The following is a 27,862-nucleotide window of genomic DNA, read 5'->3' on the forward strand; positions in this document are numbered from 1 at the left end:
GATTTTCTTAAATTAGTTCTGACCCTTACAAAAAACAAAACCCAGGGGACAAACAGAAAGACAGCAAACTGCCTCTCGCTATTCCGCTCCCATTTTACATTACATGACATGTGATGTCATAGCTGGAGGCCACGATTCTTTCCCCTCAACCGTCTCATCCGTATACAAGGCCCTCCGTCTCCTCGTAGGCCTTTGTTTCATGAGATGATGAAAAGTGTTCAACTACAGAGAGACAGAGACGAGGGCTTACAGTAGGTACAAACACACATTCTGATGTGTTTTTATTTCTCACACACACACACGCACGCACGCACACACACACACACACACACACACACACGCACGCGCACACACACACACACACACACACACACACGCACACACGCACACACGCACACACGCACACACCAAAAGGACTGCACTGTACAAGAACTAAAACTAATTTTGCTGGTCAAGGACATTTATATTTCAGAGCACACGCACGCACGCACGCACGCATGCACGCACGCACGCACGCACGCACGCACTCACACACACACACACACACACACACACACACACACAGGCCAGCGGTCCTGTCCTGGTGATAGGAATATTCCAGTGGGTCTACAGTGCACCAGGTCCACAACTGATATAATGCCGACCCAGCCCCTGCTACTCCATCCAGTTCTGATGGCACCCTGGGACCTGGTTTTGGTGGGATCCAGTAAGTCGGATGTGGTCTGATCTGGACTGAGATCATTCAGATTAGGCTGAAATCCACTTCAGGTCAGGTCAGACCAGCATCTTTCCTCTTTGTCCACCTCCTCTGATTCTGGAGTCCATCTGTCTCCTCAACATTCTGAAAACACAAGATTCAGAAATTACAACAAGTTTAAAAGCGTATCAGTTCATTCTGCTACCAATAAATTCTAGTCTGCTCCACAACTCCAGAAGAGAAGAATATTTTTAACATTTTAAACTGGGAAAAAAGTTGTATCTCCCAAGATTGACTTTAAAATCAAAGATCCCAGCCATAGACTGTATAAAAAATGGACGTAGCATCTACGTGGAGGTCTGTTTTCTCAACTTGATCCAATCATAATCGCCTTTTGGAGTCGCCATCCACCTCATTTCCTCTTACCAAAAAAGGGCATTGATGTGAGGGAGATACATCCATCTGGGTGACGTATACTGAATTAGCCACATTAGCAACCCCGCCCGGAGCTAGGCCAATAGAACACTTTACAAGATGGGTGGAGTCAATGTTGAGATTTTTTTATTTTTTTAAAATTTGGTAACGGGAACGGGATTTATTAGAGGCTAGAGACATACACAAGTCGAGTGCATGCAGCCAGCACCTATGATCTATGACATAAATTTATATTCAACACAGTACCATGCCCATAGACTGTAGAACACCGACCCTTACGGCCTGAATCCTCCTGCTGCACCAGATTAACATCAAGTGTATGTGCCATCGATAGTAGGCTGTATTGCAAGTCAAGGTGCAGATGCAGCTATTAAATTAGCATAATAGAGCTAAAAGAGAGTGTTCCTAAACCCTGTGTTGGTACAGTTGATTGAAGAAAAAAAACATCTTGTCATTTATGTTAACACCACCACACATATGACCGCAGTCCAGGTCGAGATGACGGAGTTAGCATGCTAATGATGCTAATCCTGACAACTAGCCTCCGAGGAGATGTGAGGGTCTGCGGTTGTTACTCAAGAGGCCGCGCCCCTAATTATTAATAAACTTTAACCTCTAATAAAATAAAAAAATAGCCTGGTACAAAAAAATGTACCCTCCTCAGTGTTGTCATGGAGATATGACCTAAACATACAGACTAAAATGTTTTTTGGACCAGGCCTAAAATAGGTTTAATTGTGCTGTGAAAAGGGCCTGTTTAACATGGGGGTCAATAAGAAACTGCTCTATTATGTAAACTGCTCCTAGTGGCCAATTTTTGCCACTTCCTGACTGGATCAACCAGGAAGTCGCTGTGGTTGGGGCTTGCTCCAAGCCAATGTTTTTAGACTTTTTTATAATACTGTCGTATTTAATGGGTATTCATCATATCTACTAAGTGAAAGCACCAATTACTAATTGGTGTCAGAAAAGTAATTCAAGTGTGATGTGTCATTTGATTTGTCTGATGATATATCTACACATTAAAAGTATACTGAGTCTAAAGAACAGCACAATTATTTTTTTCTAAATCTTTAATTTGTTGTGCTTAAAGGAATAATTTGCTGATTTAAATCCGGTTTTGTGTCATGGCAGTTTGCACCGTGTACAGTGTTATGCATATATTGCTTTAATATTATATTTTTGTAAACAGATATTTGATTTGATAATGGAGGACACCCACAGGGTTCAAATCCGCTGGGGGGTTCTCAACTTTAGATTGAATCCCAAACTGGACCCCTCAAATACATATATAGCCCAGCCCGAATTGTAAAATCAAAAAATAAATCTGGCTTTTAAAGAAATCGGGTTAATTGATTGAGAGAATTACATCCTTCAAAGAGAGACTACACATTTTTGTCTAATCCACATGTGGTATTCACCGATTGATTATTTTCTTACTTTTGCTAAAGATCTATACAGGACTGTTGGCTGAAATGTGGGAAGCATGGACCCCTTTTGGATCATACTTTTAGCTCATAGGCTGAAAAACAACAGGCAGAGAAGTCAATTCACAAAAATATATATTATATTTTTAATACTAGACACTATAAATTTAAATAAATACAAGACTGTTTTGAAAAATATTATAAAAAAAAGAGCATAATTAAGACGCATTATTAGTGGGGCGAGATGCAGAAAAAGCTTTTGATTGTGTAAATTGGTCTTCTTTGTATAGAGTTTTGGACAAATTTGGATTTCATGGTACCTTTACTAAAACAATACAAGCTCTCTATGATAGCCCAAGGGCGAGAGTTAAACTTAATGGGGCTGTGTCTAATCCCTTTTCATTAGAACCAGGAACAAGACAGGGCTGTCCAATTAGCCCCCTCTTGTTTGCAGTCTTTACTGAGCCCCTAAGCCAATGGATCATTCAGGACGACGATATTAAAAGGAATAGCAATGAACGGGGGAGAACTAATTATTTCATTATTCGCTGATGATGTATTGGTGTATTTATCCAACCCCGAACATTCTTTAGTACGGTTATTTGTACTCTTGGAACAATGTGGATCCTCCTCTGGATACACCTGTATGCTGAATGTTCCAAAAACACAAATCCTAATACAATTTAAAATTTAGATATTTCAGATATCAGATATAAGATATTTGGGGGTAAATTTCCAAAAGATTTGACAAAATTGGGGTAACAAAAAGATTAGGTACGACATAAGGAGATTGGATCTTATTCCTTTTCTTAATTTCGGATCAAGCGTGGAATCTGTCAAAAAGTTTATTACGCCAGAATGCTGTATCAATTTCAGTCCCTTCCACTAGGTATATCTGATCCATAGGGGTGTCCCCGACTAAAAATTTTCATAGTTGAATCCGATTTGTCACATCTTGCTTATAGCCGACTGATCGTTGAATACGTTGGGTTTTTTTTGCTCATGAAAAACCCTCTGATCCGGGTGGCGAGCCATGGACAGCATACTGCACATTTTTACACAAGGGGACTATGAATAGCAACAGACAAAATTTAGTTTACTGTATGTAAAAAAACAACAACAGGAAAGTACCTTGTTTTAAAGGAAGAAGATTGGGATAACTTATGTGAGATACAATGGAAAACTTCAAGCTCAACTGTACGGCGAGAGTTTTGCTGGAAAAAGGTTCTTCATCACTCAAGCTCAAAAGAGACACTACACAAATTCTTCTACATGTTGGTGTGGATGCCACGAGGCAAACTGATTCTGATCGGGTGCTTGGCAGGAGGTACATAAAGTTTTGCAAAGCATTTTTCAGACGGACATTAAATTTAAATTTGAGTCTTTATACTTGGGTGCCATAACATCAAAGATGTTTCTTCTAATGTCAAATACTTATTTCAGATCCTAAGTGCGGCTAGCAGAAAAGCTATTACCAGAAGGTGGTTAAAACCAGAAAAAACCTACTGTGGAGGAACGGATTGACATAATCTACGATATTTTTAAGATAAAAAAGGATTGCCTTTGCTTTGAGGCTGCAACAGGGAACTGGATAATGTTTGTCAAACCAATACGACCATTATTTGTCTAAAGTGGATTTTTGTGTCCTTTTTGTTTTCTTTTATACTCCCTCTGTAGAGGGCTTTATGTGTCAGTGATGTTTACCCCAACATGTTTGTTTATTAAGTTTGTGTTCTTATTTTACTATATTTAAAAAATGGTTATATATTACTGGATGTGTGAATGCCTAATGGGCCCTTGCACGCTTTTGTAAGGCTTACTGAGTCCGGGATACTTTACCGTGGGCTACAATTGTACATTTGCAGATGGCTAAATGAGAAGTATGATATGTATTATCAATGACTGTATGGACCTGGAAAATCATAATAATAAAAAGAAAAATCCCCCAAAAATACTTTGTTTGTACTTTGTTTTACTTTATATTGTATATATACTGTATATTGTTATTGATATACCTCCCTGATCCAAAACCTCTGAGTTTTATATTGTAAATATTCTGGTCAGTTACGGTTTATTGAAATTATACCTTTATCCTCAACCGTTTGAACCAGAGGTCTTATTGTTGCTGCTCATTATGGGACACAAGCACAATATTTATCGGGATAAGTTTTCTCATTTTCTCCCTTTCTAAACAGTTTCCTCCATGTCCCTTCTGGGTCTCCTCCACCTCCAACCTCCACCTCCCTTGATGAAAACTGTGACAGAACAACCCCTCTGGCATATATTCCAATTATGGAAACATCTCTTGAACTGAATTAATCTTCCTGTGTTTCTTTCTCTCTTCTTTCACTTTCCAAACTCATCTTTTTACTTTACTTTCAATTAATTGCTTGTTCTTTCATTACCCGGCTGATGGATCCATCTCAGTCTCAATGCATCATTTAAGCCTTGTAGTTAGTCCCTGTTTGTCCTGCATCTCTCTCTCTGTGGCTCAGGTTCTTTATTGTTTGGAGAAGCCTGGAAATTGTTTGACAACCTGCCGGTTCCATTCTTCAAACAGTATGTTCATAATCCATCTATAATGTTTCCATCCTGATTGTCTATACTGTCATTTCATTATGTTGGGCTATAAGTAAACCCCTCGAGGCAAATGTGTGATTTGTGATATTGGGTAACTTACTTTCCTCTCTCTCCTTATCTTTATTCTCCAGTGTGTGTGTGTGTGTGTGTGTGTGTGTGTGTGTGTGTGTGTGTGTGTGTGTGTGTGTGTGTGTGTGTGTTGCCTCTCACCACTGGCCCTTGGCTGCGGTGCTCCTCCTCTGCTGTGAGATGCTGTAGATCTCCTGCAGCTGTTTCTTCTGGTCGTCGCTGAGCGGAGCTGTCAGACACTGGTACCAGGCTGCATCAGAGTTCTGGACCCCTAAAAACACACATACACACACAGCCAGAGCAGGATTATAGTGTGTGTGTGTGTGTGTGTGTGTGTGTGTGTGTGTGTGTGTGTGTGTGTGTGTGTGTGTGTGTGTGTGTGTCTTTTTTTCCCATGCAGCTACAGTACAAACGCAAAGCTTAGAGTGGTCTAACTGATTAGTTGACCCAGTCTGATAACAGACTAATTGCTCAAAAGATTTATTGAGCATAAATGCTGCTTCTTGCTTCTTAAACAAGAGGATTTGCTGCTTTTCTCTGTTGTGTATAACTGTAAATTGAAAGGGCTGATTACCAGACCAATACCAGGCAGAGAGAGATTTATACTGTGTAGATATGCTTCAATGATTGGATTACTTAAAGGAGATTAATTATGCTTTTCCTTATTTTCTGCCATATATAATGTTACAGTGTTGGATGCTCATATTAAACTTGGCCAAAGCTTAATAATAAGGTAAACATATGTAAAAGTAAACCCCCGTAAACAGTGAGGTCAGTCTGTGACAGATTTATATGGTTTGTATGCTCATCTACGCTACTACACTGTTTTTGTTACATACACTGCTACATGAGCTACATGCTAACGCCAGGGATCAATATTACAGGTTAATCTTGGTTGCTAATGTTGTTCATTTCGATGTCATTAATGTTGTTGTTTAATTCCGGCTAATAAAAAAGTTTCCTGATGTACATCAGAAAAAGTCTGATCGAAGAATAAGATAATACGACTAAAAATCTGGACCACTTTTGATCCTCAACCCATTTTGATACTTTAAATGAATCATAAAATATTAATTTTGTGTCATTCGATGACAAATATAGGCATTTATATACATTCACAAGTGGTGAATGCTTCAGTCGTGAGCATGTTAATGCATAATAAAAAAAACAGAAACATTATTTGACATTCGAGCGATGACTTACGGAGCAGGGCGGCAGTGAAGAAGCGATACTCGTCCTCTCCGTTGTCGTAGTCCAAAGGCGTGCTGTACTCCTCCAGGGGCGTCCCCTCGAAGCCGTCATCATCCCAGTATTCATCTTCGTCTTCATCGTCGTCGTCGCCGGCTTGGCCCGTCGGCATGCAGGACTGCTGCTGCATGGCGTTACGGTTCTCGCTCACCTCATCTTCATCACTGGGAATCTCCTCTGCCCATACACAAAATAATACAGACATCAGGATCAAAGTTTCAACATGACAATTCATTAAGACAAGGAAGCATACAGACTCACATGATACGGATATGAATCACTTGCAGAGAAAACAGTGTTTGAATAAAATGATTTTAAGAGAGGAAAGATATAGCTTCAATTTTGACGTCAGTGTTCTGGGCTCAGGGTCTTCAAATCAAGTTAGCAAGAACCTCACTGGCAGCACTTTACCTTACATTTTGTTAACAAAACAAATGTTTTTATTGCACCAAATATAGGAAACACTTCTTATTTTCTTTTTCTTCTTCTTCCCCCAGATTGAAAGTGATTTACTTGCTGCGATCGTGGAGAGCCTATACAATGACCAAACTGACATTTGTTGTTGTGGTTAATAGATGCATGCACAGCCATGTTGAATGTACATGCAACTTTCCCTTTCTACTTCTTCCTCTATAGGCTACATCAAATGAGAAGATGGATTTTCTGTAAAATAAAATAAATGATACTTGATCGAACTGGTACTTTCGGCAGTGGCCAAATGAATGTTACAGTACATATTTACGATTATCCCCGTAATGGAAATTCACCATAATCTATTTATTGTGGGTTTTTTTTAATTACAATCTCAATACAATTATTATTGTCCCATCCCTTCTGACCTTATCAATCAAGAAATCTTCCCCTATTATTACAGTATATCTTCAGGGAACACTTATTCACAAAACCACCACAGAGGAAAAAGAGCAGCAGAGCAGAAGTCCCATTTTGAAGAGCCAACATCTATTGGTCCATTAAACCACTACTCACACTCACGGATGGTCATTAGTCTACCCTCACTGATGTTAATTATGAAAAATACCTCTCAGATTGGTGCAATTCAATCGAACAGAAATACATAATGGAGCCTCCGAGATGACCATTAAGTTGAAACTAAACCGCCCTAAATGATTTCAACAATAACAGAACATTAGAAGCTTCATGAACGTAGGATTTCTTGCAAGGCTGTTCCATTAGACATGCATTCGTTTATCTATGATCACCTGTGTCTATATATACAGTTACTGTAAGACACTTCTGCATTGACTGCTTCATTGAAATTGCTTGAAAATGGCCACCGTGGGTCCAGAAAACAGCTTTTGAGTTTAGATAATTGTCTTATGAATGATATGACTCAGTCCATGTATTAAAAGCTATGGAGCTAATTTTGTATGTACCGTATGAGGTCTTTGTTCTCAAGATGAGTGTACAGGAGTCAAAATAAATATCTGACAACAGGGACAACATCATTCTGTTACTTAACATTTGTTCTGTAACATTTTCTTCTTAAAATCCTTCTCTTATGACTGAAAGCATATTTCCAACCATGCACGTTCAACATTTGCTGGAAGAAAATGTTAGCTTTTCTATTAAGAAAACACCATTCTGAACCATTTAATGTGGTGAATTCAATGCATTTTAAACACCAGGCCGCAGGAGAAACTCTTAGCTGCCATGGTATAGTGCTAAGTTAATTTATCAGTCTGCCCCACGAGCAGGAGACAAGATTTAGGAATCTAATTCCTTTACGCTTGAGTGAAGCAACGCAGAGCCTGTGGGGATGAGAAAGTAAATGTGGTGCAGTTAATTTGAGCTCAGAGCTGAATGAAGATTTGAGAAGCGAAGATCCGATGTTGGCAAAAGTGGAGAACCTCATTTTATTATCACTAAGCCAATGTATTTGATTCTCTGTGCTTTCCTGTTTTATTCCTTCACATCTGTCCTGCATCTTCCCTATTTCACGGTTCTTCTTTCTACTTTCCTGAAATCGCCCCGGTTCTTGTCTCACCGTTCTGGTCTTCGTCCTGTGCTCCTGCGTGGGCCAGCAGGTCCGGTTTGTTGACAAGGCGGGAGGCGTAGAGGTGTTTGAGGCCCAGGAACAGGAGAAGGATGGAGGGGACGATCTGGGCGGCGACTCCGTCCAGCACCGCCGGCCGACTTGGAAGCTCGATAAGCACGCTCAGGCCGATGATACACATCTTACGGTCATGGAGCCTGGAGAGGGGAAGAGAAAGACTGAGCATGAGGGCAACTGAAGGTATGGAGTCTTTTGAAAAAATTCATGAAATCCTCAGTGTTTGTCAAGTTATTTAGAGGCACTAAACGACAAATTAAACCTTCCTAACACACTGTAATTCACCTTGCATTGAATTTAAGATGGATTTAACAACTAAAATAAAGACATAAATTTGGCAAAGAGTTTCCTTGAATCATTTTTCTGATTATTCCGATACTACATGAATGCAGCACAGTTGCCCCATCTCAGTGTAATTATCAATCAAGAAATCATTATGTCACTTGTTTCTTGATGACACACACACACTTTTTGCGGTGTCACTTTCTAATCAGACTGCTTGTTGTAGTAGTAGTAGTTCTTCTGCCGCCACACTTAAAAAACGGTTTTGATTTTCATAATTTCTTATCAAACAAGCTGTCAGTTACATGTCCTTTCCAATACTGGTCATTCTGTTCACAATATAAAATATTTATTTTTAATAAAATTTCTAAGAATCATGGGTGATCGATTATGTGTGATTTCTTCCCTAACTAGTCCAAAACAACAGAAGGCTCCCCTCACCCCAGGAAGAACTCAGTGTCGTTCATCCACTGGTTGATGAAGTGTGCGGTGATGGGCTGAGGGTTGAGCTGGAAGTGCATGTTGTCCAGAGTGTGGATGAGCAAGGCCGGGTTATAGTACAGAGCAGCGATGGCCACCTGCAGGCACATGGTCCTCAGCTCGCTGGACTTCACCCCCCGCATCAGACGCTCCAGGACCGCCTCCACAAACAGAGGGATGCACTGCACCATAAAGGATGTGTCCGTTAATCTTACAGTTCAACTTTTGGTGGGTCAAAACAAAGTGAAAACTTCTATTCTGGGATTTTTAGATTAGTTTTAAGTTCCCACTGTTCAGTTAAAAGAAGCTGGTAAGCAGCAGTCACTGATATCAATCTTCTCATCTCATTCTCTGAAAGAAAGTAAGTGCCTTTCCCAAAATGTAAAAGCACTCCTTTAACATGTTTTTTTCCTCCCCATTACGTATAACTCTTACAGTACAAGTATGATGATGGACAATGAAAACCCAACTAGTGATAAGAATGTTTCAGCTTCATCCACGCTACTACACTTTTGTCTAAAACCGCACATCTTCCGCTACTTTTACACCTGCCGTCCACACTACTCCGGCGTTTACAAGCCCCTAAAATAATAAAAATAATAATATCAATAGCTTTATTTGTATAGCACCTTTAAAAACAGCAGTTTACAAGGTGCTTTGACATATACAAAATCAAAATACATGCATATATACAGTAAAAATACAGTAAATAAATAAATAATAATAATAGTAGTAAGTTCCAGATTTACTTATTAGTGATTTAATTTAATTTAAGGTGCTTGCAAATAAAGAAGAGCCATGAGAAAGAGATCAAACATAAACGAGGGCATGACATGAAGGCATGTCTATAAAAATGAATTTTAAGACGTTAAAGTAAAACAGCTTCCGGGTGTAAATGTGTAATTGTGTGAATGTGAACAGGGGGTTCCTGAAAAAAAAAGCATTTCTCTCAGTGTTCTCCAGGTGAATAAATAAAGGTTAAAAAAAGGAGCTTTAAAACTCTGGGGTTTTAAATCTGGAAAGGCAGATACGGAGACTTTTGGAAACGGTGACGCAGACACCCACATAAGCCTTATCAGTAAGGTAGGCTGTACCTTTTTGTGATTTCTTCCTTCTTCTGTCAGTATTCCTTTCCCTTTGCCCTGGCTTCCTCCGGTGTTGGATAATGCTCCCAGTACAACTCTAATATGTCACCATATTTGCTTTGAAAAACTCCCAAACAGTATTTTCTGTCACCTTTTCGCCTTATACGCATTTGTTACTTGCAGTAACACTTCCACCTCATCGTCAGTCCAAGCAAGTAAATCTCTGCTCTTACTTTTCACCATTGCTGTTCTTCCTCCATAGTAAGCTCTGTCTTTTAATCAGAAAGCCATGATTTTCAAACCACAGAGTAACGATAGAATGAAAACGTAGTAGTATGGATGAAGCTTCAGTAATGGTGAGTAAAGCTGCTTCTGACCTGGTCGATGCCTCTGCCTCTGCACTGCAGGATGATGACCTCCAACAGTTTGGCAGCGTGACACTCTGCGTCCTCACCTGCATCGATGGTCAGCACCTACAACAGGTCAAAAGATCAGAGCAGTGAACCAGAGGAGCTTCAGCAGCAGCAGTAGCAGCAGCAGCAGCGCTGGGTACACTGTGAACAGCGGGCGAAGACGTTTATAGCCTGACCTTTTTGCACATGCTGTAGATGACCTCTAAGTGCTTTGGGTTGGACAGGAGCATGTCTGTATCCACGGTAACATAGTTGTGCAAAAGAGGCATCATATCTGCAACCAAAAACACACAGACCATCATTAACCCTACAACCATTGTGGGGTTGGTGCATTAACATGCAAACAGTAACATTTATTGACCGGTTCACAGTGGAGCTTAAAAAGGATGGTTGAAGGTGTGGTTCTATGCGGTAGTCTTCAATAGTCAGTGTATTACCTACAGTAGATAACTGTTAGCTAAATATAATGTACATACAACTGAAACAGATTTTTTTTTGGGTGGGCCTTTTTTGTCTCAAATATGTTTAGAGTGCTGCCCGGTCCATAGCAGCTTCAGTGTTTGTACTCCGGTCTGCTGCTGCCCGCTAACCATCATCTACTGTTGGTAATACACTGACTATTGATGAGTACCTGTACAACCTCACTTCAAAAAAGGCAAATGATATTACTTTTGTATGATTCTATACATTGTTTCTTAGAATGATCCTACTCATTGGCCTGTATCTAAGTGTAATATGAAAGGTGTCGCTCATAGTGACAATGCAACTCTGTGTTCTGTTGAGCGTTTTAGCATCTTTTTAGTGCTTATGTGGTTGTTGTTTTCAGGAAACCCACTATACACGACATTCCCAGCATCAAACAGCAGACAAAGTTTGCGACAGACTCGGGAAGGAAATGTCCAGCAGTTAAAGAGCCAGATATTTTCCTGGAGAGGTGGAGGAGACCAAAACAGAGCTAAAATGAGAGTGAAAACTGTAATAACGGGAGTTTTATTGAATCAGCAAATCAAAACCGTAAAAAAAATTATCCAGTATTTGGCAGTAGCTAACTTTACATTTCCGGAAACCATCAGAGAACATCTCCTGGACTACTGAAAGTGTTAATGAGTGAGTGTGCGCACTCGCAATCGATGTGACACATACCCGTGAAGTAGTCGAAGCAGTCATGCTGGAAGACCTCGTACAAGACACCCAGCAGCTGCCACATCTGGGGGGAGATGGTCTGACAGGTGAGACCGAAAGCCAGCGACAAGATCTCCTCGTAGAACTCTGCGAGGAGGACGGGAAAAGGCTGTTAACAAATCTCACGCACACACATTCACACACACTCCGTATAACTTCACCTAGAGTGGGATAAGTGTAATGATAGGTGTTTATATATGCATGTGAGCCAACATGGACTGACTCTTGAGCAGTGGAATCAAGGCAGTGAGGAGGTAGAGGCTGTGTCAGTGAAAGAGCATGAAGCACATGTTCAGGTGTAACGGACAACATATCATATGCAGAAATGTCTCTCCTCTGGGTCCCATTTGGCATCATGTTTGGCACCGGAGATCTTCCAAAGGGCACATAGAGGGTCATGTCAACAACCTGATGAAAAGACTGGGAAAACTTTCAAAGAGAGTCCAAGAGAGGGGCTTGACACTGAACAGAAAAACTGCCAGTTTGGTGTCACAGAAATGACCTTTGGGGAGACAAGCTCACTGGATCACCTGCAAGCTATGGGAACGATAAACTACAAAAGAGTGAAAGAGTCTCGGGTGATCTAAATCTCACCTTCTTTGACCCCTCAAAAAGACGCTTCAGAAGATGGTTTGGGGAGCTGTATTGCTCTGCGCTGAAGGAAACAAATGGCAACAGGGGGCCCATGCATCAAGATCTGGGACGGACTGAAAAACGCTACGCTCCATTAGAGAAAAAGTGCCTTTGTGCTGTGCGTATGGGAAAGTTCCACAGTTCTAGCTACGGATCGCCGACCCTTACAACAGAGACTGATAACAAACTGCTGATTCCAACTAAGACATGTCCCCTAGGATTCAGCGTGTGATGATGAAGCTACAGCGATGTGATTTAGACTTTATAGAGTCAGCAGCACATTCTCCATCTACAATTTGTATTTGTAAAACCAGTGTCATTAGGTCGTGTGCACATAGTGCGGCCTTCTTAGAGGGGAAAAAAGATTTCAGACTTTGAAATAATGTCTTTTACTCCGGGTTAGAGTCTACTGAATATCTATCAAATAATCAAATAAACACTTCAGAATTAACATACGTCGCATAGCTTATCTCCCATTACATGTTCATTTACTCATGCTTCGCCCTATTAATACATTTCTCAGCTCTATACCCAGCGTTGGGTATTATGAATTATAGAAGCAGTGTTACCCACTATATACTGTGAGACTGTAGTGGTCGGACCTCAGTCCCTCTAGGAAGGGATATCCATCACAGTGACAGAACATTTTAATCTCTGGGTACCAGCTATTAATATGGGGAGTACAATGTCATCATCACATAATTTAGAATAGAGTTGTAGGTCACTTTTGATCTGATGGAGAGGAAAAATAATGAGGCATCAGGCAATCAAAGGCTGTTCTTATATGTTCACCTTAAATTATTTTTTGGTATTCTGACACTGAAGAGAGGAACCAGGATAAGAGCAGTGTGTACTGCCATCTACAGGTTGAACATCTGAGTCTTTCATTGCCAGGCCTGTCTCTAAGCTGCACTGTGGCAGCAGCACAGACACAACAAAGAGCGCACACAGTAGAAACACAGTGTGAGGAAGCTGCACCGACGTGCCCGCCTCCTTGTGAAGTCAGGGCCAAAGAGCACCGCTGTGCTGGACTGCACGCGTTGCATGCGAGTTAGCTCGACCTCTCTATTTTCCATTTTATCATTATGATCCTTTCCTGCTGCTTTATCAGCCTCTGCCTGAACACATTCATTAGCAAACAAACACACACACACACACACATACGCTAAGCCTCATTATCTCTCATTTGTAAATAAACTATTAAATGCTTTAATACGCCTCCACACGCACATAGCTAATAAAGTTGAACCTGCTCGTAGAAACACCCATTTAAAACAGGTCAGCCAAATACTTTGTGTCAACACTGCAGTGTTGCTTTGCTTTATTCACATCCCACACTAGTTAAGGGCTGCATGGGCATTAAATAAGCAAAGACACTTAAACAGATCCATAAACACAGAAACAATGAGCAAAACTCAATGGACTGAAGAGTGGCAGACAACAGAGGGAAAAGTCACATTTAGAATCCATTTGTTTCAAGTGCTAAAAAACCCAACAAGGGAACAAAATGAAATGCCTAAAGAGCCACTCGAGGCTCTTAGAGAAACATGAGAGCTTCTGGATGAAATAAAAGGGAAAATGGATTGTTTTTTTCGTACGGGCGGACATGTTGGAGCGATGGTGGTGCTAGCGATGTGATCAGAGGGACCATAAATATCCACAACTTATCTGGTCATTAGTTGCTGAGATATGTTGCCCTGGAGCAAAGTGTTGGACTCAGCCCACACACACACACACACACAAAACCTGTTTTCTATTAACTATTTCTATCTCTACTCTCTTTAAAAACAGAGAGTTTATATAAAGCTTTATCAGTCTGAACCCATCTGTTGTATGTTGTATGTGGACCAGTGAAAAGTTTGTTTCCATACTCATCACCGTTTTTACATTTGACAGGTTTGTAGAGCTTATTACACTGCTCTGTTAAAACGTATAGTGTCAAAACCCTGTGAGGAAGACATGATGGCGTCCACACCTTGGTCTGTTTGCACAACTAAAGGTTTCAAAAGCATCTTTCGGCAGTCCTTATTTATTATTCTGTTTTTCTCATAAATATGTGTGTTTACTTTAGAAAAGACGGCACATCCTTGCTTTCAAATCAAGGAGAGAAGATACATGGAAGGTGCCCAGTGAGATTTTTTCTTTACACAGTGTCTCACCGAAACACACTGTGACACTGTGGGTGTCCTTGAGCTCCAACAAATGTGTTAAACGCTTTTCTTTCCTCATCCATCATTGTTTACAGTCTTACGCTTCACCGCTTTAACCAACGAGCGCTCGGACGGCCCATCATGATGGTGTCATCTGAAACTAAACCATCTAAAGAAGCCACTGGTTCCAACCATTGCATGCTAGCTTATGTGGAAGCTAAATAATGCTCCAAAGTTAGGCTAAATACTGCAGATGGGAAAACTGGCATGGCCATTTTCAAAGCGGTCCCTTCACTTCTCAGCTGAATAGATCTAAATGAAAATGGGTTCTGTGGGTACGCACCAGTCTCCCCTTCACAGACATGCCCACTTTATGATAATCCCAAGCAGTTTTAGTTGCCTAAATTATTTCTTAGATATCATTATGTTTTCTTGAATTTGAATTTGAATTTGTGTGTGTGTTCTCATTCTATACTAAACCCTCAGTCTTGTTACTAAAATAGAGTATTTGGCATTAAGAAACTAATAAAAAAAAATAAAAAAAATGTAATAGCCTAAGATTGACAATAACACATTTTGAGTAGTTAAACATGTATGTTATTAGATTCAGGGCTGAAAAAACAAAACCTGAAGTTTAATTTTGAACATCCAAATGGCACCATTTGGCAGAATGGCCCGCATACGTTGAATGAACTGACAGGGTTCTATTTCACCGGTTTTATATACGAGTCCATGTGACATTCACCTAAAACTCTTTGGCCAACACCAAAGACTCACAACCCTATTCCTCTACAGTCATTTATGAATCAGACCAGTTTGGGAACATTAGCTTTTATAAGTGCACAAAGGCTCATTGGAGGAAAAGGGAACACAGATAAAAGTCTCTCTTTTCACTGTAGCAGCAGCACATCAAAGAAGCCAACCTGTGAGGGATAACCAACTTTTCCACATCGGTGATGTGAGAGCAGCATAGTCCTGATTGAGTGTGTGTGTGTGGCTGTAAGTGAGTGTGTTCATTTAAAAATGGCTGGAACGCCTGTGCACACACACCTGCCATACCTATGATGGGCTTCTGCAAGACCAGACCGATCACCTGCAAACAGATCCCCTCCAGCTGCTGAGTGATCTGAGAGGCAGAGTGAAAACATATGTAGTATCAAACATCATATGCAATACTGTGAGAGCATAGTAGACATTCTCTGTGGTGTCAGTATGTGTGTGTGTGTGTGTGTGTGTGTGTGTGTGTGTGTGTGTGTGTGTGTGTGTGTGTGACTGTGTGTGTGAGACCTCCTTGTGGTCCTCCATGACGGTGAGGATGGTGTCGATGGTGCTGAGGATGCCCAGGGCCATGACGGTCTTGTCCTCGTTCTCCTCGTACTCCTCACTCTGAAGAACCCTGGTGAAAATCTCTGCCTGCCGCGCACACACACACACACGCACACGCACACACTTTCAGGTCAATATTACGGCATATCCTCGCAGTTCAGACACAGACACACATATACAAACACTAGCAAGTTACAGAGAGCCAAATAAATACTATTTAGGACTTTGTCCCACATGAAATGATAAGAAATGCATGTGTTTTGTCCCTACCAGGTTCTGCGTCATGTCCACGGCGATGGCGGCCACCTCCTGGTTGTACTCGCAGATCATCTTCTGGATGACATTGGTCAGGTCATCGTTCTCCGTCTCCTTCACCACGTGCAGCAGCTCCTGCATGACCGGTCGGATGTACGGCCGGATGTACAGCTTGGCTATACACACACACACGCACAAACGCACGCACAAACAAACACACACGCACAAACACAGAGCAGCCTGTGTGAAATCCTCTATAACTGTGATTTCAGACCAAATCTTGCAACAGTATCAGCTGGTTAAGAATTTTCATCTTGGAATACTGTAAAAAAAAGCCAAAAAACATCTGTATTCCTGCGCAGACCTTGTTCCTGGTTGCTGACCAGCGTCTGCAGGGCGATGGCGGCCTCCACCTTGACGGGCATCTCTTTGTCGTCGATCAAATCCTGTTTGACCAACTCAACGGCGTTCCTCAGCACCAGCTCGTCGTGGAAACGCAGCGGGCTGAAGCAGTGGAGCACCCAGCACGACTGCCAAAAAAAAACAGCAAAGAAGGACAGATTAACACATCACCAGGACATGTTTCAACTGTGGATAAGAGGGTTCACTCACCCTGGCTCGCAGGTAACCCATGGCAGAGTTGAGCAGAGGGAAGACATAGTTCTGCAGCATCAGCTCCATCTGCTCCCGGTACGCCCGCTTCTATAGGGTGAGACAGCCCAGGGAGGATACAAATCACCTCAAAGCCCCGTCCGATCTGCTCTTCTACAGAGATGTGTGTCCGTGGAGGTGCATATGTACCTTCAGTAAGAGCTCAGCCAGAGCTCCAATGCAGTGCAGTGCCCCGTCCTTCCTGCGGGGGTCAGTGGAGGGGTCCATCAGTATCTGGTGGCAGAACTCCATCATCTGAGGAAGAACCTGCCGAGAAGAAAACACAAAGGCTTACATGTAGCTTATTGCGCTGTTCTACCTGCAGAGAAAGAACAATAACTAAACCGCAGTGGTTGGAAAAGTATCCAGTAACGGAGAATTACACAGATACATTAAACCGTTTACTTATAAATGCAAAAACACATATTCATTTCAATCCGACCTTTCCCACAGCGGTTGCATGGTCAGTGATCCGGAAAAATTATTAGTGCCGCATTAAAATAACATAATGGGATAAGCATTAAAAGAAGAAGACAATTGGCATAAAAAGCACTACAGAAGTGCCGTAGTGGAGTAAATGCACTGAGCTCCTCATCCTCACCTCCTTCCTCTTACGGGCAGCTTTACACAGGACGCTCTGAGCAGCAGTGGCTGGGAGGGCGTGGTCGTCATAGAGGTCTGCAACAGAGACAGACCCATAAAGAATGGTATCAAACACGTTCAGAAACACACCAGACTTCCTTCCTCCTCTACTTATATCAGGGTTCCTACACATTTGCCATTTCAAAGTTCTTTTCCGGGACTCAAATTTCAAACTTCTCTTAGAATTCTTCAGTCAATATTAAACATCTGAACACCAATTGTTTGATGCTTATGTAAATAAATGGTTTCAAAATCCAACTGTTAACATGTATGTTAAATTCTGACTATGTATGCCATTATGCTGCCAAGTAACTACAAGGCATTTTTACCTACCTATTGTAGCTCATATAAGTGAATGCACTCCAGACCGAGACATGTTCAATGCACAGCATTTTATTTAAGCTAAACGCCAAAACAGTGCAATTAATAACCGTGCACCTGTAACACTACAGACAGTAGCAGCAGGGATGAACAATTAACCATGAAACTACAAAAGAAACATTGGCTATTAGATGGAGTAAACATACTGTAAATAGATTAATAATAATAAATACAAATAAATCAGAAATAAAATGTAGACGACACGAAAATCAATAAATGAGAATCGCAGTAACGATGCCGTTCTACAGCCAGCGTGATTAGTTTCATATCATCTTCAGGTAGACTATGTTGTAGACTATGTTGCGTTAGTAAGCTTGTTTTGATTTGTGTACATTAATATATTTTATTTTAGAAAGCAAGATAATAGTCTAGATAGAAACAACACAAACATTTTTCCATACTCTTTTACAGACCTGGAAATTACTCAAATTAAATCGCATTCTTTTTAATACTGCGTAGGAACCCTGTCAAATGGCAAGGATGCATGAAAGATCATAGTGCAAACGTTCATCTCCTGCTCTAATCATTTATTGTACATGACAACTGCATGAGAGTCTAAATGTAAATTACAGACCTGTGTGGGATAAATGACGTGTCCCAGCAGATATGTTATCTGACAGATCTTACACACTGCTAGCTCAGTGATGATGGGAGTGTTGGAGTACTCACTGAACTTCATGCGGATGTACTCGTAGGGGTCTTCCAGCCAGAGCTTCTCATCCTCATCTTTGTAGCACATGAGAGGGAAGATGACCTCCTGGCAGATGGTCTGGAAGATATTTTACAGAAGCTTCAAACAACAATCAATAACAAGGAAAGAAATGGAGCAACGGTGAACTTTGCATCCTTCTGAAGGAACTGTGGACAGGGTGAGTAGGCAGACCCCCCTATGTCTTCTCCAGTTTGTGCCCACCTTTACCTTAAGTAGAATAAGTCGTTAAGATAATAGATGTAGTTTGTTTTCTATGAAGGAGCAATGGGCCTCATTCATAAAACCCACTTTTGTAGGATTCGCCATTCACCAATGTTTTCTTATTTGGGATTTGTTCGCAAGTATGAACCGAATCTACACACACTCAGGACCACATTTGAGTGCTCATGTTTGAGCAAAACTGTTGGTTGTTCACTTATACAGCAGTTAAATATTACAGGATTTAAATTAGAATATTATTTTTAGCATTGATATTTTTTAGAATTGATAATTATTTTACAAAGCAATATTTTTTTAACATTATTGTTGGTTGTTTTTTTTTATATATCTCCATGACCATGTCCATGATTTTTTTTTTTGTCCCAGGGTAGTTGCTAAATCTTTCCAATATAATTATACTCTGCATCAAATTCCTCCATGATTGTCCTACATGCATGTGTGGCTTCATCTGTTTCCAGGTCAGTGAGTGTGACAGGCCCTGGTTGAGGTAGTTGAGGCACTGCTGCAGGACTCGAGGAGTAACATACTGCTTCTGTCGATGCTGGTCCACCACTTTCAGCAGAACCTGGAGAGACAAGGCATCACACAGAGACAGTTGGAGCCTTAGCAAACAAATAAACAGGAAGGTCTATACCAACATCCTGTCTCAGTGACACAGGCACCTCACCTGCTGTATGCCTATGGCGTACGTCTTCAGGAAAAAGTCTGCAAACTCGTAGTACTCCTTTGTCACATTGCCAGGGCTTCCGTAGCTGTAATTCAGAGCAGACGCTCGTGAAATGTCCCTCAAGTAACTACAAATGTGCTTTGCGGTGATGCGAGTGCAGCTCTCCGTGGTGGACTCACCGCTCAAACAGTCTGGTGATGATGCGTAACGCCCACTTTTTACACTTCCACCACGCCAGCTCAGGACGGTCGTCCTCATCGACCTCTAACGTCTCCTAGCACAAAAACACACACACACACAGACACACACTATAGGTTTAGTTTTTGGAGCTTGTGAACCGAGCAGAGCAGACAGACTTAACTGACATAGGTTATTGCTGCAGCAGCCAGCGTGAAAAATAAACATTTGCTCAGTTTATTCTTTTTACAAGATCGGTGTATATGCAGGAACCCTGAAGCTAAATTGAATACATTATTAAACCTTTTTTAAGACCTCATTGCCACTTCAAACTCTAACCAGTTTCATCAGCAGCACTTACATTTACTATACACTGATTGTAAGATTGCACAACTAACAGTTTGTGATGACTTTTGTGACTCAGATAGACGGGTAGGAAACAACGCATAAGAGAAAGAATTGAGTGACTAACTCAATGCAAGTTTTGTGATTATAATGGTCCAATCATTTGTCTGAAAGCTTGCATACACCCGGGCGTAAAGCTCTCTCTAGCACATAAATAGAAAGCATCGAGAAGGCCTCTGGTAGAAATACCTTCATTTATACATTCTTCTCAAAAAGTTCAATCCAGTGTCCAAACAAGGTAAATATCATAGACCCGTATTTACTCTCTACTGACTTAAAAAGCCAATCACAAGTCAATTTTGTTTATATAACCCAATATCATGAATCAGTACAGTCTGTATGCAGACAGCTTTCTGTTCTCAGACCCTTGACTCAGATCAGGAAAAACTCCCCCAAAAAAACTAAACATCACTTCTCATAGCTCATGTGTGTAGTCCACAGTTAGATTCATCAGTCATTCTCAGTTGGAATGGATTTTGTGAATCAGAGCACCTCCACAACCCAAACATTAGATTCCTTTCTACTGCTTTGTGTAGTTACAGTAAGAATTTAGCGTTTGTAAAAAAATAAATGTCATCTTTGCTGCCATTGACCCCTCCAAGAGAATGGTGCAGATCAATGTGTGTGTGTGTGTGTGTGTGTGTGTGTGTGTGTGTGTGTGTGTGTGTGTGTGTGTGTGTGTGTGTGTGTGTGTGTGTGTGTGTGTGTGTGTGTGTGTGTGTGTGTGTGTGTGTGTGTGTGTGTGTGCGCCTTACAGCTGGGACGTCTCGGTCCATTATTGCTCGGAGGATTTCCATCCACTGAGTCATCACTGTGTTGTTGATCAGCTGGAGAGGTAGCGAGTACTGCAGGACAGCAATAAGGTCAGTGCCTTCACCCTCATCATCATCATCATCATCATCATCATCATCATCATCACCCTTATTATTATCATCATCATCATCATCATCATCATCATCATCATCATCATCATCATCATCAGTAACACTTTGCCACACTTCTGATTAGTTTCATATTTATTAAGAGTAATGTGATGGCCATATAAAATGTCCCTGATGAGGACAGCGAGCTGAGATGTGTCGCTCTGACAAATGAAGATGTTCTGCCTCAAGTTCTGCTCCAAAATGACTGAATCATGCGATGACTGGTCCTGGCTTTTATCATGTGTTCACACACACACCTGTACAAGAGCGTGGAAGATCTTTAGGATCTGTTTCTGGATGAGGACAGAGAAGATGGTGGCATCGATCAACAGCTGGCTGATGAGCTGCTGAATCCTCGGCAGAAAGATCTGCATGGCTGCCAGCAACGGCTCCCTCTCATCTGCCTTCCTGTACCTGAAAAACACACACACACACACACACTTGATATGTAGTAAAGTTCTTAGTATATTCTTATATTAGTTATTCTTCTTATTTTTGCTGTATGTTGGAAGATAACAGTAAGAGCTTTCCACAGTTTGACCACTTTCCTTGGATTTAAATACTTCACAGTTCAGAGTTTTTCTCTCAGCCATGTCATTTGTGATTGTCCTTTCCTAACATTCTCCTCTTAAACCTGTAGTGGTGATATGAGAGCTGATGGCTCCCCAGGAGGGATGTTCAGAGCGTCGAGGTGGAACACAGGAACATGAAACGGTTACTCACTCGTATGTTTTGACCAGCTGGTAGAGAGCCAGCAGGCTGCCGTACCAGCTGCCGCTGTTCTGAGACTGCAGGTACATGCCGATCTTGTCCACTATGGCGGTCCAGCGGCCGGGGAAGTCGTGCTTGATGATGGCTCGCAGACACATAGTCAGCTGGGCGCTACGGACAGCGTAAAAACACATGGAGTCATTCCTTCAGCCAGAAAGCAAGTTAATTCATTCGGTCTGCAAACCATTTAGGTTCTAACTGTGGCTTCTGTAAAATATCTAGGACAGGTGAAAAACAAAAAAAGTCCCCTCAAATAAAATATATGGAATTATGAAATAAGAGTCTACTGAAATAAATACTTTTGTGCAATTATGAAAAAAAGGTCTTCTGGAATAAATAAATGTGGTTTATGAAATTAAATGATTTTTAAGCATATTTTTGTGTTTATTTCATAGGAATATGTATTTATTGTATTTATGGATTATTTTGTGTGTGTGTGTGTGTGTGTGTGTGTGTGTGTGTGTGTGTGTGTGTGTGTGTGTGTGTGTGTGTGTGTGTGTGTGTGTGTGTGTGTGTGTTGAGTCTATGTACCGTATGGACTCTGGACAGCGGATGATGCCCTCCACTATGTTGTCTCTGATCTGCTGCCGGTCGTTCTCGTGGATGTTGAAGGGAAAGACAACCTCACCCAGAGACGGCTCCCTGTCCTGCCAGTACTGACTCACCATATTCTTCAGGTAGATGGCCGCTACACACGCACGCACACACACACACACACACACAGTCAGGGAATCAGGCAAAAATATCATATACGCACATCATTCACACACAATGTTCTGAACTCTGACCAGCTGATCTCAGGAGTCAGACTGGATTCAAAGTCCGGAGCAGTGATATTCTATATTTCTCTTAAAGTCACCAAATAATGAAAACACCCAAACCAGCAGTGAATACTTCTCCTTACACATACAGTGTGTATAACACAGCCCGATATGTCTTTCTCATCAATTCCTTGATAAAACTACAATGATTTGGGAAATTACTGAGCCTTTTTTTTTTTTAAAGGAGACTTAGTGAAACCCTGTGACGTGTTTTTAAAGATTTACTTCTTCAGTAGGAACCAACAGGCTCAGAACCACAGACAGGAAGTCAGAAAGAAATGAAATATAAAGACAGACTAAGCCATTGTTGGTTTTGGTATTTTCATGGATTTGTTGAGATAAATATCACCAGACATGTCCTTTAATGAGGTGACGTGAAAAAACAAACATGGCACAAAACACACCTTCATTATCTACTGAATCCAGACGGAAATGGTCAAACAATGTTATAACATAAGACCGTAAAGAACATCTTCAGCGGGGAGATAAAACAGCAGCATGTCAGCTGTGAGTCTTACCTGCCTGGCGAACAGGAAACTCTACCTGCTCCGACACGATGATCTGCAGCAGGGTCGGAGCGAAGTTGATGATCTTGTACGACTGAAACACACGGAGCAGACTCAGCGTCAAACAGACGAGCAGTTTTTTCAATATTTTGTCGGATTAAATGGAAGTCAATAAACCAATTACATTTTCCATTTGTGTGTGCGTGATGTGTCAAAATTTAAATTGTGCGCACGAGAAAACATGTGTTGAGGACCTATAGTTATAATATTAGACTTAGACTTCTCTTTACTGATCCTTTGGGATGAACTCCCGCAAGGAAATTGAGTTTCCAGCAGCTTACAAAAACACAAGGGAGGTATAAAAAATACAGTATAGGGTAACCAAGAAACTCTTAGCTAAATAAAAACAGAAAGTATAAAAAACAATAAACAGTAAGCAATAAACTCTTAGCTAAATAAAATACAGAAAGTATAAAAAAAAACAATAAACAGTAAGCAATTAACTCTTAGTCAAATATATATGAGGTAGATGTAAGAATACAGGTCAAATCAAATTCACAGAATGTTAAATCAGATTAGTTACATGTAGAGGAAATGTACAAGATAAAATATGTATGAATGTATATGACAGAAATGAGCAATAAGATTAAATTCAAATTCAATTCAATTATTGTAATAATATCAGTCACCCTACTTTATTAGTTACAAGTATTATTCTACATTTACCTTTATTTACCACTTTTTAGACCCCTATGTAGGAAACATGGGGGTCACGTGAAGTTAGGGTCCCATGAATAGAGAGTTTTGTGATACTGCATCAATTCTCAAAGACACTGTCTTTTCTATGCAGTTTTCAAGCGTTTTTATTGGATAGGACAGACAGGAAATGGGATGAGAGAGAGAGAGGGTGAGACATGCAGCAAAGGGCCGCAGGTCGGAGTCGAACTCGCGGCCGCAGCCTCGAGGACCTTCAGCCCCTTTACATGGGGCCACTGCTCTAACCTCTCAGCCACCGACCGCTCCAACAGAACAAATTTAGTTAAAAACAACATTAAAACCCTAAAAAGTCAATCTCGAGTCAATATTGTTCATATAACATTGTATTAATTTTTAGTTAATACTTTCCATAGAAAGATTTGTGGCACACACGGTTCATTTTGTGTTGTTGAGCTGCAACGATTAGTCGACTAACGTTGATCAATGAGCGGATTGACAGAAGAATAGCCGGCAACTATTTTGATAAATGATTAATAATGCAAAAATCCAGAGATCCTTCTTTTTTTAAATATTTTTTATCATCTTTGGGATTTGGACAAAAAAAAGGACATTTAAAGACATCACAATGCACTTTGGTGAAAAATGTCCATCCCAGTTTCTCATTTCTTTGACATTTTATAGACAAAACCTTTAAATTGGAAAATAATTGGCAGGTTAACCAATTATTATCTAGGGATCGACTGATATGGATTTTTATGGGCCGATGTTGATTTTTTTTCCCATCAGCCTCAGCTGATGACCGATACGGACTGCTGATTTACATGAGCCGATATTACTTTAGCTCCCTCAATTTACATCCTAAAACTGCACAATGCTGATAACAAATGTTACGAGTCTCAGTTTTAAAAAAAGAACATGTGTTAAACTTAAAAAAGGCTGTGGATGCCCGTCTGAAAATAATGCCTTGAAAAGAACTACCTGGGAACGCAGCATTCCGCATCGGCCGATACCATACACCGGAAAAACGCAAATATGGGCCCTGGAGTCACAGGGCTGCGTGTAAGCATACTGATTTCTTGGCTTGTTTGTTTGTTGCGAACCGGTTTGCTTGATAGTTTTTGGTCATCTGTAGAATTTTTAATCAACATGATTTAATGGTGTCAACATTTAAAATAATCTAATTGGGGTCCAAAAACAGGCCCCAGTTGCATCTGTTGGATCACCTTGTACTGACCAAAACCATTGCTGAGATTTCAGAAAAAAAGCAACAAGCAGTCAGATAGTCTAAGCAGGAACTGTAAGCTGAGGGACAGTTTGGGTAATAATTGTACCATTTGCTTATCATAAAACTGACAAATGTTACAAGTCTCAATTTAAAAAAGCAACATGTAATAAACTTAAAAAAGGCTGTGGATGCCTGTCTGAAAATAATGCAGGGAGAAAAATGAACGTAGCATTCTGCATCCTCCGATAAGATACACGGAAAACGCAAATATCGGCCTATGTTTCGATTTGTTATCGTGAGTTGAATCTTTCTTTAAACCCCCAACCTCTACATAACCCTGTTGTAATGTATCTCCAGTTAACTCTTCCAATCCGACTCAAAAACATATGGTGGTGTGTTCTTTATGTGCTTGTATGTGACAGACTTCCTTTGCTTCTTACAGTATCGCAATATATTGAATCCCGTATCGTACCGCCAGATTATTACCGATGCACAGCGCTATTTGGGATTATCAGTGAATGTTCCTTTTTCGTTCATTTTTTTATTAGCTTATGCCGATCATTTGTAGCTAAACACAAGTCCGACAACACGGACACTGTGAAAGTGCCGCAGCCGAGTGTTTGTGTTGACGGGAGAAAGTTTGGCCAGTGGGCTGTTATCTCCCGATGGGTCGGGCTGGCTGTCACATCCCACCTGACTCTATTGTTCTTCACGCAGGCAGCTGGGAGTCAGTGAGGGAACAGCTTCGTCTCAGTGATGATTTCAGGCCCGATATCTTATAAACTCACGAACCGACCGGGGTTAAAGAATCACCAGGAAGCCGAGCTCAATCACCAGAACACGGCCTTCCATCCTCCACGACCACCGGCATCTCTTCTGGGGCCAAAGCGGTCCGTGAATGCACCTCTGGAAAAAAACAAAACAAACAAAAACCACCCTACTGCTCTAACGTAAGCTCTCCCACCTGATTGAGCTCATTCTCCGCTGCTATCCTCAGATTCGGGTCGATGGTCCCCTTCAGGGCCTGGATTATCCGGTTGGGATCCATTATGTGTGTTGGGTTCACGGTTCCGTCTGTGTTTTTACTATCACATACATGTAGCGTTAGCTCACGTTTATATTCAGCTAACGTTTTGGCTCTGCAGCCACTGTGGCCCAAGCACGGTCACACATCCGGGTTACACACACAAGTCCCGGTCGCTACCTTCATAATAAAAGGCTCATTAGCGGAAGACTCATTAGTTATGTGTGTAGAGCAGCGGTGGAGCTTTTATGCTGAAGGGACAGCCGCTTCTGTTTCCGTTAAACTGTTACAAACTTGACGGAGAACTCCAAGTTTGATGAACGGTGGCTTTTGCCCCCTTTTACCGGCAACTGCTGTCTTTGGGCGTAAAGGAAGGTGCACACGGACAATTTACGGTTTTCCTCCTCTTCTTCGTCGGTCTTCTTCTTTTAAGGTTTTAACGGCGGTAGGCAAACAGCATATTAGGTGCATTACCACCACCGTCTGTTCAGGAGTGTGAACCAGAGCTCAGATCCATTAAGCCTGTTTTTATGATTTGAAAAAAACTGCGCTGCACTTCACGGGTTCAGTAATATTTATTGAGTATGAATTCAAACTGTCTTGAGATCTTCTTCCATCCTTTGTCTTTCTGTTCATATTACACTCAAATTATGAAACGCACAACAGTCTCCCCAACCTGACTATGCTCACAGCTGGATGCTGTACGGTGCTTAAAGGGGCCATATTATGCAATTTTCTATGCTCATACTTGTTATTTGGGTTTCTACTTGAACATGTTTAATGTTCAAAAAACACATTTTTTCTCAAACTGTCTGTCTGAATATACCTGTATTCACTCTGTCTAAATGCTGTTTTAGCATCTGTCACTTTAAGACCCCTCCTGAAAAAGCCCAGTCTGCTCTGACTGGTCAGTCTTTCTGCATCTGCGCTCAGGGCATCTCTGCACAATCATTGCAGCCGGGGGAAATGACCCCAATAGCATTGTAGCAGCACTTTCCTACCTATCCGGCTGTTAAGCCATGATACAAGTCCCTTTCAAAATACGATTCCTGGTCCCAAGCCTCGTATTTCAGCAGTGATTGTAATTATTCACTGGTTCAGCTGTTGTTTTTTTTGATGGAGCATTTGGACCAGGAAATCATATTTTGAAAGTGTGTTACATCAGACTTAACAGCCACATAGTATAGTTGTGACATTACTACTGTACAGTAGTCATACAGGTTAGCATTTCTTTAAACCAATCACATTGATGCATGTCTGTCAAACACCATTCTCTGTAATCGTTAGTACGACAAAAATCAAGAAGCAGCACCCAAACTTCACTGCTCATCTTTTATTTAGGCACATCAAGGGACCACTTGAATCTCTCTCAAGTTAGTGCAACAACGTTCAACACCATACCCACCACCAAGAACACAATCTTTCCTTCCTCAGCTTCGCATACAGTAATGTGAGACCAAATGCATAGGAGCCTAGCAACAAGCAAAGTGCTGATAGTAGAGTCAAGTATAATTAATTTGACAAATTGGCCAATGATTGAGTTCATTGGCAATATAACATCTGTGCAGTCTTTCAAGCCAGTCAGAAAAAAATAGAAAGGCACAAATTCATAACATTGCATTAGAGTTCTCACTGCCCTGTGGGCTGAACAGGTGATATGCTACAGGACGATTTACAGCAAGGTGCTT

General features: G+C 41.1%; 1 protein-coding gene across 2 annotated transcripts; it reads right to left on the reverse strand.

Annotated features, from left to right (window-relative positions):
* Positions 1-26,267, reverse strand: ipo8 (importin 8; the record flags this gene model as incomplete). Of its 2 annotated transcripts, XM_083934768.1 has the most annotated exons (25): positions 26,115-26,267; positions 23,221-23,302; positions 22,413-22,569; positions 21,834-21,992; positions 21,368-21,524; positions 20,943-21,032; positions 19,785-19,879; positions 19,606-19,690; positions 19,369-19,503; positions 18,677-18,776; positions 17,586-17,662; positions 17,135-17,251; positions 16,946-17,035; positions 16,698-16,863; positions 16,349-16,509; positions 16,040-16,165; positions 15,812-15,878; positions 11,931-12,056; positions 10,964-11,061; positions 10,752-10,847; positions 9,251-9,471; positions 8,462-8,667; positions 6,412-6,633; positions 5,350-5,479; positions 1-841 (listed from the first exon to the last, which is right to left on the reverse strand). In XM_083934768.1, coding segments are annotated over exons 1-25 (3,048 nt in total). In that variant the 5' UTR covers positions 26,199-26,267. The 2 variants fall into 2 exon arrangements, with proteins under 2 accessions (XP_083790894.1, XP_083790893.1); XM_083934767.1 differs by lacking the exon at positions 1-841 and having other exon boundaries at positions 5,346-5,479; positions 15,803-15,878.
* Between the last annotated feature and the right edge of the window lie 1,595 nt (positions 26,268-27,862).

The sequence above is a fragment of the Echiichthys vipera genome (genome assembly GCF_963691815.1).
Source record: "Echiichthys vipera genome assembly, chromosome: 20".
NCBI classification, from domain to species: domain Eukaryota; kingdom Metazoa; phylum Chordata; class Actinopteri; order Perciformes; family Trachinidae; genus Echiichthys; species Echiichthys vipera.